This window comes from Oncorhynchus masou, chromosome 31, assembly GCF_036934945.1.
Source record: "Oncorhynchus masou masou isolate Uvic2021 chromosome 31, UVic_Omas_1.1, whole genome shotgun sequence".
Classification (NCBI taxonomy): Eukaryota; Metazoa; Chordata; class Actinopteri; order Salmoniformes; family Salmonidae; genus Oncorhynchus; species Oncorhynchus masou.
The window spans coordinates 18,959,196-18,970,662 of NC_088242.1; the positions used below are offsets into that span (position 1 = coordinate 18,959,196).

Sequence of the window (11,467 nt, forward strand, 5' to 3'; positions counted from 1 at the left end):
CTGCAACACAATATCTAGTTTACTCAACTTTGGGACAGGAAAGCTGCATGCATAGGCTGCATTACTGATACAGGCCTATGCCAAGTTGAGGAAACTAGAAATCGTGTTGCAGCTGGTTGCCTTAAATGTTTGTGTGATATATTTTTTAAAGTTGATGCAACTTCAATTGTTTTTACAGTGATGCAGTAGCAGGTGTAATACGCTGAATTTGCTGTACAACCTTTGTGTATATGTTTAATGTGTGTCTAATTTGGATTTCCTGTTTTTCTTGGCCATTGCCAATACTAAATATGTCAATTAAAACATAGTTTGTGTATTCAATATGACCCTGAATTCCTAATTGCAATGAACACATTTGTATGGATATTATATGAATATGACTTGTTTTACCCTATAAATATTACTTATTTGGGTTGTAGTAGACCTATAACCTTGTGCAAACTGTTCAACCAGTTAGCACAGGGGTGTCAAACTAATTCAACAGAGAGCCGCGTTTCTGCAGGTTGTTTTTTCCTTTCAATTAAGACCTACACAACCAGGTGAGGGGAGTTCCTTATTAGGGATCTTAATTCATCAATCAAGCAGGGTGGAGCAAAAACCTGCATACACTCCTCCCTCCTTGGAATGAGTTTGACACATGTGAGTTCGCAAGTAGGAAATGTCTGAGTTTCCTAGTTCCCGAAAGGAAGTGAGCGCTGCATAAACCACAGAATGAGTTCATGTGTTGCGTGATTCCGTTTTTTATATAAAGACTTAAATCAAACGTACCATACAGCAATAACCTGTGTTCACACAGCGTTTGAATTGGCAGCATCACAAGCGCTGGAAAATCCCCAGCCTACTTTTAAAATCTGCGTGGCTGTGGTAATGCCGCGTTCTAATGTTAGTCGGAACTAGGAAACTCAAATTTCCAATTTGCTAATCCAGGTGACAGAATCGGATCCCGGGTTTTTCCCATGTTTCCCACTTGGGAGGTATCAGAATCAACCAATAGGAAGCTCTACGCAAATAGCTTACGTTCATTTTAACTCTGAGGTCCCAAGTTTCTAATAGCACATGAACGCAACAATGGTGCGCTCAAGACAACTCTGACGCCTTTATCACACCGACAATAATTGTGTATTTTGGTACACCAGAAGTACATTAATTTCCAATGGAACGCTGTGCTTGCATTGCAGAAACAGTTGTAGTGCGTTCTGTGTGGTGCATACGTTGGATATATCGATGCGTACATGGCTTGACAGAAATGGTAGCAGAAAGTGAACGCAGAACTTTTCTTACACAGATATCCAGATGATGCTGCGTACCATTTTGTGTGATGACACTATCGATATGATCAGGCATGAACTCCGAACTAGGAAATCTCCGACCTCCGACTTCAGTGCATTCAAGCGAACTGGGAACTCTGGAAAAAACGAGCTCCGACTGGGAAAATCTTTGACAGTCATCCAACTCTGAATTTCAAGTCGGAAACTCGGGCATCGTGGTGCTTTCACGACAACTGGGAACTCGCAAAAACACAAGGTCAAATCCTGACGTCAGTGATTTTTCAGGTCGGAAAGTCCGAACTCTCGAAAGATGCCTGAGTTAGAAGACCATCAGAGCTCGTTTATTTGGCGATCCCAGTTGACTTGAACGCACTGAAGTCTAAAAGCCGGATATTTCCGAATTCCCAGTTGCTTTGAACGCGGCATCCTAGTGTTACGACTTTACCGACCTGAAGATCACTGACGTCACGATTTTTCCCATTATGAGCTCGTTTTTTCCGAGTTCCCAGTTGTCATGAACGCACCATCAATTCCGTATTCTTGCCACTAGTTTCATACTAGCCTACGTAGTTGATACCACCTAGAGAACGCAGTGTCACGGACAGCCAATTCTTCTCATTCGACCAGCTATAATAAATCCTAATGGAAAAGGTAGAGATGTTACGAGGTAAGAAAAAATGTAGCCTATGTTGTTCAAACATTTCAGACAGAAAATAGCCTAAAGAATCGGCTTATCCATCCCGGTTATAGCCTACAGTCAAACTTTGGGGGTGGGATGATGGTTTATGTTTCGTCTGTCGTGTGTGACATAACTGTATGTAGGTTGCTAATGCTAAGGCTTTTTAAAAAACGTTTATAGAACAGGTTTATTTAGCTCGACTTTACTTCATTCCGCTATCTCCTTGCGAGTCGCAACTTTTTTTAAAGTATGTGATGTGTCGCGAATGTCGTAGTGGCTACAGACAGCAGCCATATGTGTGGGGCTTCAATGTTGTTATGATACAGGTGACACTAACCGTGACGTTCTCTACGATGAGATAGCTTAGTGTGTAGCTTACGGATTTTCACAATGAAGCTTGTGGTCCTTTTGTATTTCTTAACTGCGTGTCAAGGATTGTTCTAGTAAACCGAGGTCATTTCTATGACGCTAACACCTTTATGTGCCCCTCCATGTACCGACTTTTTCGGTCTTCCTAGACTACTATTTATAGTTAATTTACACGTGTTTTGTCAGTAGGACGTGTTTAAACAGTACTATCTGGTTGTCAATGCATGGTTTATGATGGGGATAGATGGAGCAGGTGCAGGCTCTAGTGGCAGCGTGACGAGTCATTTTTTAAGTATGATTTTGACAAGCATGTAGGCAAGTCGTGTATTCCGAAATGTGGTAAATTGTTTTTTAAATGTCATTTTGCATATTTTATTTAAATGTCATCCTGGGACATTGTTACCTCACCTGCGTGCAGCACATGGCATAATCATCTACTTTCTTGTCTGTTCTGCCTTATGTTCTGTCTGACAAGTAATCTGAGATGGTCTTTAGAAGAATGGCTTTCCCAGCCCATGAGTACTGGCTGAGGATGATGAAGACGAAGAAGATACAGGGGTCACCACAGCAGTGTCAGGGGCTGCAGGGACCTCTGTGATTGCTGACCTCATCTCTGACCTCCCCAGCTCTGTATTGGCTGACCATGGCCACTCAGAGGACACCCCTGGTCAAAGACTTTAACCACTTCATTACCTGCTACCTGTGCAGAGGTTACCTGATCAAACCCACCACGGTCACTGAGTGCCTGCACACATGTAAGTAACACACACACATGTTCACACAATTCCTGTGCACCAGGTAATGCAACATTGTAGTGTATTCCAGTATTTTTTTAAAGGCTTCTAAAGTTTTAATTTCCACTTAAATGTCAGACTTCCCTTACGGAAAAGTTTCAACCCCAACAAAAATGTCCATTAATTATAATCCACTTAATGTTGCTACAGGATTATTTTCCTGCTGTGAAAAACTGACTGGTTAAATGAAGATATTACGTATTCATCTCTATATGTTCCCTCACTCCCATCTTCTCCCACACACACTCGAAGCATCTTACACAATATAATAGTAGTATGATTTTTCTTGTTTTCCAGTTTGTAAGAGCTGTATCATCCAGCACTTTGAAGACAGTAATGACTGTCCCAAATGTGGCATTCAAGTCCATGAAACCAACCCTCTAGAGATGCTAAGGTATGACATATACAAACATAGTTCTCCACTAGCTTTGACCATCCCTGACAGACAACACTCTTAGAAAAAAAGCTGCTATCTAGAACAAAAGAAGGTTCTTCGGTTGTCCCCATCGGCAAGCCCTTTGAAGAACCCTTTTTGTTTCCAGGTAGAACTTTTTGGGTCCCCTGTAGAACCCTTATCGCAGAGGCTTCTACATAGAAACTAAAAGGGTTCTACCTGGAACCAAAAAGTGTTCTCCTATGGGGACAGCCGAAGAACCCTTTTGAAACTATTTTTCTAAGTGAAGCTAACAACAAACACTTGGCCTTCACTTTGCTTTGAATACTGCAAGTACACTGTCAGCACAAACCACAGCCTCCTCTTTCTCTTACCCGTGTCACGTCATCTTCACTGGTCCTCTCTCTTCTCAGGTTGGACAATACTCTTGAGGAAATAATTTTCAAGCTTGTACCTGGATTACGAGACAGTGAGTTCTTGTCATCTAGGAAAAAGCAGACATATTTCTAAATGATCTATCAGTCAATACTTTCAATCAGTCTTTAGAGGAGACTTGTCATTAGATGTTTTGAGACTCGTGAAAGTACCCTGTACTTCTTCTGTATTCTTTGACTGTGTGTTGACCAGAAGAGGAACAGCAGGAGATTGATTTCTGGAGGAAGAATAAATCCAAAGAAAATGGACAAGGTACAGAATAAATCTCCGTAACTAAGTCACTCTCACAAATTGTACTGTGTTACTTATTACATTTTATAGTATGTCACTACACATGAATAGAGTAAAGCACTGATATTGGACAACCTTTTTCAGCCAGGCTTGCTAGTATTATCTCCTAAAATCACATGTGCTCTGCTATCCCACAGAAGACTGCCTTGGGTCTAGGCTTGGGCTCAGTGATGATGAGGATGGTGATGAATATGGTCAGGATTATCACAGGAGTGACCCCCAGATAGCCATCTGCCTGGACTGTCTCCACAACAATGGACATGCTGCAGACGACACAGTGAAGGTGTGTGTGTGTGTGTAGCAGTTTCATGCCCATAGGAAACAACAGGGGCACGTGCCCCCTCAGATTTGTCCTGTTTAAAAATAATAAATCTACAAACACATATGTTTGTTGTTGTTTCTCTGTAATGCTACTAGCCAGCTAGCAATTTTATGAAGTTGTCTTTAGCCAGCCCAAATAGGTTCCCAATCTCCCAACCTCATAACTAGCTACCAAGAAGCCTTTTTAGGATAGCAATCAAGTTAGAGTAGCTAGCTTGTCTATCTATCTTAGCTGGCATGCCTGCTGGCAAGGTTCATAGACTTTAGAAAAGCAAGCAATTGCTAAATGTACTGAATACGACTCACATTTAATTTCAATCTTCTTTAAAAAAAATCAGAGATGCAGAGAAGCATATTTAGTTGCTTTAGAAAAAGAACCACCAGTCAGGAGAGTACAGACAGCTATGCAGAAAAATAAACATATTTTTGACATAGAATTAAGCATAATGATTATGGCTCTAGATTGCAGGAAAAAGCTGTTTTGGGTGTTTAAAAAATGCTAAATTCTACAACCCCTCACATATTTTGTGACCACTCAGATTTTTTGGATATGTGTGTTTGAACTTTTTTCTCTTCCGATGGGAGTGTTCTGTGTGAGTGTTTCTTTCAACATGCTCAGGGCCAGTTTAGGTATTCTTTGCTTGTACTCTGTGTGCTATATGAATGTACAGTAAACATACTCATGTTTACCCCAGTGTTTAATGAAGAAGTTCCTTCGCTGCTCTAGTCGAGTCACGGTGGGAACCATCAAGAAGTTTCTCAGTCTAAAGTTAAAGCTTTCAAGCTCTTGTGAGGTAAGATTACTACTGTTATTATTTTATAATGTACATAACTTGACTTTATATTATACTGCTGATGGGTATAGAAAATGTCTAACGTGCCTTGGTATACGGGCGAGCGAGCACGTGTTTATCGGTCTCTCTCTTTGTCTCTCTGTGTGTGTCTGTCCTCTCTCGCTAGCTGGATGTGCTGTGTAACGGGGAGATCATGGGTAAGGACCACACTCTGGAGTTCATCTACATGACCCGCTGGAGGCTGCACGGTGACAACGTGAGTCTCTCTGTCCTGTTTCTGTCCTTTCCTCCACACTTCCCCTGTCTCATCCGGTTCTTAGATATCATGTTCTCTCTGGCATGCCCAGAAATCTTCCATACCCGCCCTAATAGCCAATACACCTTAGATCACGTCTTGTCAAACATTCCGCGAGGGGTTCCAATCCGGCCCATGGGTGGTTTGAGTAAATTTGATTTGATTTTGGGCGGGAACGAACGAACTCGATACACTTAAAAAAAAAAAATTGACCTACATTCATACACTTTCTTGTCTGTCCAGCTCGCTAATAATCACCCAAATGAAAGCTAGACAGTCAGAGCATAGACAATTCCAGAAAAGATGGATAGAGGACTATTTCTGCCAAATGTTGATGGTGAGGAAATATACCACAGTTTCTATGCGGTCCACTGGACCTTGTTGAAGACAGAATGCCTGTCCCTGCCCTCCGACCAGCTGTCTTTACTTTAGCAGTTCAGCTTTAGTAGTTCCGTCTTCTTGCCCAACTGTCACTAGTACCACAGTCAGGCATTAGACCTATTAAAGGGGCTGAGTATTAAGCCTTGTCATGTTGCAACATCCTGAACAACTCGCTCATGTTAAACAGAACCAAGTGGATGGAATGAAGCATTGAAAGTTGAATGATATTGTGCTCATCAGCCTGTGAAAAATAAATAAAGATTACCTTAAACTACGTCTCCCCCTCAAAAAGAGAGGGGGGGGACTTTTTACCCATTATACCAGACTCAGACCCTGACCTTGTGCCACACCAAACTAGGCCAGAGTAAGCCTAGTAGAATACAACAATAGAGATATGAGTGTGTGTGTGTGTAGCATTACAAATAAATCTAGACAGTGTTTTATAGATGGATATCCAGCAAACCCCTAGATATCATCAGTAGCAGTAAAGTTTGGACTGACTGCAGATAATTAATTGAGACATCCCAAAAGCATAACTTAATGCCTTGGAGCTCTGCTACCTGGCCATGACATTATACATTAGGCTAGGGCTGGGTAGGGCCTGTTTTTTTCAATAACTAGGGTACGAGCCAGGCTTGGGTATCATTTTATAGAATGATTAAATTGATCACTAACATTTTGAAGCGGAGCCATTTACTCCCTTCTGCGCTGCTGCTCAGTGTCTCTACAGTCATATCTTACTGTCATAACATGGTGTTAGAAGTGCTTCAACCTCGTCAAATATTAGACCAGAACATTGTCAAATATTAGACCAGAACATTTTTATAAAATAAGACCAGAACATCATCCAGGTCGACAGGAGAGATTACTTCACAGAAAATAATAATAGTGAGTTTTGTCACAGTTTAGAATGATTAAAGAGTAGCTAGTTAACAGCTCTCTCAACATCCAAGCGTAGATGTTTCTATGGATACTCACACACGCAGAGAGCGCATGGAGCAGATGCAGAGCAGGGACAGGTAGAGATGAGCAGCTAACATAGAATGTTATTTCAGGTTTGGGCCAGGCCTTAAATTTTGCAGATTTAAATTGGGCCCGGGTAGGGCCTTAATGTCGCCGGCATGTCGCAGGGTTTAGTCTTAAATGTCATGCCTGTGCAGGGCTCTAATCTGAATGTCCAATACTGCCCCCTGTCTTCTTTCAGCTGTCAGCCATAGGGATCTGGGATGGTTCACAGGATAGTATGTTCTCCTTAAAACACCATGCATGAAAACTTTGGCTTGAAGTCAGTTGAATGGGGCAATTCTGTCTCAATGCATCCATTCCTGTGAAATATGGGCCATTTGAGATGGAATAGCAAAGCTCATTAGTTAAATACACTCGTCAGAACGTGCCAGCATCTACTAGGCTATTTACTTTGCAAGTTGTCGTTGTATAAACTTCCAGGAAACTGAGAATAAACAGCACTGTCTTTCTACACTCTCCTCAGACATATCCCATGGTCCTGGAGTACAGGCCACGAATAGACTTTGGCTGAACAAAGCCCTTGAGAAGCCTTCATCGACAAATAAAAGCAATGACTGGATGTGCATCAAACTGAGGCCAGGGACTCAAATCCTTCCCAACATTTTGAACTTCTGTTTAATTTGGTTGTGTCCTTCGTTGTTGAACATTCCGTGCTTGTGGCCAAAGTGATCTTCAAGACGAGTAACTAGCGAGACAAGCTTAGCTGAAATATAGATGTATGAATGTATCCAAATGGTATTTATTAGCAGGTACTCGGGTATCCTGGTAACTCAGCCAATGATTGACCTGCATCTACATGATGAATACAAGTTGGTGTGTACAGAAAAGGAAATGGAAAGAGTAATAGGGCGGAGTCAAGCAACTCCAAGGCCTTCCAACGGATGCCTGACTGTTACAACAATTTTTTTTATATATATTTTTTACTTTAAGCCATTTTTTGTCTTTATAAAATGCACATAACATATCCACAGATTTGCCCACAATCAATCAATTGACTGAGCACCTTAATGTTGCCAAAAGGTTTCAGAGTCTAAACCGAAGCTCATTTGTCTTCATTCTGTCCCATGCTCAGTTATTATAACCGGTCTGACATGTTGCTGAAATCAACAAACACTCTCTGGCAGAGGCTTGGGAGCCTGCGTGATGGAAGAGAAACGTTCAGCCTCTTTTTAACACACAAACACACACACACACACACACACACACACACTCAACCCAAACTGCAGTGTGATTGCCCTGGCTCCTGCCAATCTCAGACCTGCACTAATAGCTTTTTTTGGCACCAGTCAGAGTGACCAGGTATTACATTTTAGTTTTTCAGATAAATCTTAGTATCTCTCTAGCCTAAAAATATACAGTCTTACATGTTTTGAAGGGAAACCAATGGTGTGTACATTTCATATTGTTACTAGACCTTTGAGCTATAAATGTGTTTTTTGAAGTACATGACATTACAACATGGTAGTACGAGATATGACTTATGCCAATTATGGATCTTTGATCACAGAATAGTATTGGGCACTGTAAGAACTGGTTGGCATAAGGCTTATTGTATTAGCGTTGAGGTGTAGTGTACTGAAGCTGACTCTCACAGTGATTCGGTATAGAGAGTATACAGTGTCTGCTTCATTACCCAGTCATCTCAAGTTTAGCCTTTTAAACTGTAATCTATGTTGATGTGGTTTATATGTGAAAACCATTGAGGTGTGTTTCTTGCAGTGAAGCCAACCTGTCCTTGTGCTGACAAGGATTTATTTTGTATTTTTTTCAAGACAGAAAAGGAAACGTACATATTATTATGGTTAAAGTTTAATGCTGCTTAGAGTAATATATTATATTTTTAAATGTATCCATGCCTGAGAATCATTCTTGAGATATTAGAGCTGTAGAAATATTGTTCATAACTCTACTTGATTTATAATAATTATTCATGAATAAATTAAATGTTTTTATTTTACTTACTGTCTATTGACTTGACTGCCATTGAGACCGTTTTGGTTTGCTTGGGCTTTAGGCCTCTAAGTCAGGAGTCAGGACGAAGGCCTAAAGCTTTAACCAATACTCCTTTTTGTCAAATTAGCAACTTTTTTTTTCTAGCTCGTATTCTGTTTGCGCCTATGAACTTTGTTTTATAGGTTCATTACAAAGTGATCCTGCCTCCTGCCCAAACTGGTCGGACCAGTTGTAACGATGATGAATTCCCTGATATGTTTATCTGACTGGACAGGCAGGAGGAAAAGTGTTTCTAGATGTGAAAAGCGGTCAATATGTGAAATACATCTGCCCAACTTCAACTGGAGAGAAAAACAGGGTAGGAATGCACACACAGATGCTTCTCTCTCTTTGTTTGTCCTTTATGCTTATCTGGGAGCTTTTTAAGGTCAGATACTGTATACATGTATGTAGGCCAGAGTTCCCTACAGGCTTCATGTACGTACATTCACTCACTCATACCAGCATTTGGGTCTGACGGATTTAGGGCACATTGACTGTAAGATGTCTCAAGAGTCCTGTATAGAGGGTTTTCAATCTCTTTTGTAACTTTGTTTTTATTTTGGTGTTACGAAACTAAAAAGTGACCTTTAATATATTAAACATAATTGTTCTCATGAGTTCTGTGATTTTAACTGACAACCTGATGACATCTGAGCTCATCATTTGGATGAAAAATAGAGTGATGCTGTGAAGTCCTGTGCTTCGAGGGGTCTATGATATTTTTATACTGTTTGCAGCAGACTGACTGGCTCCCAAAGTTCACATGGGGCTCTGGAGAGTTGGTACATTTTAGGGAAGGAGTTTCGTGGGGCTTATGTACTGAGTAAACACTGACAGATGCAACAATATCCCTTCTGTCTCAGGATGTTCCGTCTCTCACTGTCACGGCTTTCGTCTGGTGAAGGAGGAGCGGACCAAAATGCAGCGTGGTTGTTATTCATTTTATTTTAATAAGGAAACTATACACGATTAAACTAACAAAATAACAAACGTGCGAAAACCGAAAACAGCCCTATCTGGTGCAAAACACAGAGACAGGAACAAACACACAGTGAAACCCATGCTACCTAAATATGGTTCCCAATGACTAACACCTGCCTCTGAATGAGAAGCATATCAGGCCAGACATAGAAATAGACAAACAAGACATCCAACATAGAATGCCCACTCAGATCACACCCTGACCAACCAAAACATAGAAACATACAAAGTAAACTATGGCCAGGGCTTGACACTCACAAACACGCATCATGACATGAAACGCGAACTCTCATTATAGTTCTTCATTTTGTTTTTTTGCAGAGCTGTTGATATTGATCATGTTAACATGAAGGGAAATTATTGTATTTGAGAACAATACATTCACACTCTTTCATCTGTTGCTATATTGTGTAATAACAGGTGAGAGAAGAAACTTGCAGGTATTTTGGTGGGTCAACAGTTTGAGAATGATTAAATATCAGAATGAGTCGTTGAATACGCCTGTCACTAAAACTGTTGGAGTAGCACAGAGGGGCAAATTAGTACCCGCCACTTTAAGGAGGCTTAGTTATAATTTGACTGGTATGGAGGGTTGGACAGGGGCTGGATATCTAGTTGGGTTGCCTTGTTGTTATCCTGGCTGCTCACACAACTTCTTATTGAGTGGATTGCTCTGTGTTGCATCATCCTCCCCGTCTGCTGCTTCATTCTTTTGTCAGACCGATTGTGGGCTGTGTGTGTAAAGGTAATATACAGTATTAGCCAAAACAGAGATTTTGTGTTACTAAGTGGGATTAAAATGTATTTAATTTTGTTTTGTCATTGATCAAATACTCCATAATGTCAAAGTGAAAATAAAATTCTACAAATGTTTAAATATTGACAAAACAAAAATACATAACTAAAATATAGTTGTTTTGCAAAAGTATTCACAAGTTACATGGACTTATATGGAAATAATAGGGATTGACATGATTTTGAAATGACTACCCCTTCCGCTGTCCCCCATACATACACCATCTGTAAGGTCTCTGTCAAGTATTGCACAGATTCAACGACAAAGACCAGGGAGCTTTTTGAAAGCCTCATAAAGAAGGGCAATGATTGGTAGATGCGTAACAATAACAAATCAGACATTGAATATCTCTTTAAGCATAGTAATGTTAAACTTTTTGGCCTAAATTTAAAGCCCAATGTTAGGGGAAAATCCAACACATCACTGAGTAACTGCCTCCTTATTTTCCAGCATGGTGGTGGATGCATCATGTTATGGGTATGCTTGACATTGGCAAAGACTGGGGAGTTTTTCAGGATACAAAGAAACGGAATGGAGCTAAGCACAGGCAGAATCCTAGATGAACACTTACTTCAGTCTGCTTTACACCAGACACCAGAGAGGAATTCACCTTTCAGCAGACTATAACCTGTAACAAAAGGCCACCTT

At 40.7% G+C, this 11,467-nt stretch overlaps 1 protein-coding gene across 1 annotated transcript; it reads left to right on the plus strand.

Annotated features, from left to right (window-relative positions):
* Positions 1-1,563: 1,563 nt before the first annotated feature.
* On the plus strand, positions 1,564-9,659 carry LOC135523521 (polycomb group RING finger protein 5-B-like). Its single transcript, XM_064950267.1, has 9 exons — positions 1,564-1,935; positions 2,792-3,071; positions 3,408-3,504; positions 3,918-3,973; positions 4,132-4,191; positions 4,368-4,513; positions 5,247-5,345; positions 5,512-5,601; positions 7,511-9,659. Exons 2-9 carry the CDS (start codon positions 2,960-2,962, stop codon positions 7,556-7,558), a joined length of 708 nt encoding a protein of 235 aa, XP_064806339.1. The 5' UTR covers positions 1,564-1,935; positions 2,792-2,959; the 3' UTR covers positions 7,559-9,659.
* The last annotated feature ends 1,808 nt before the right edge of the window (positions 9,660-11,467 follow it).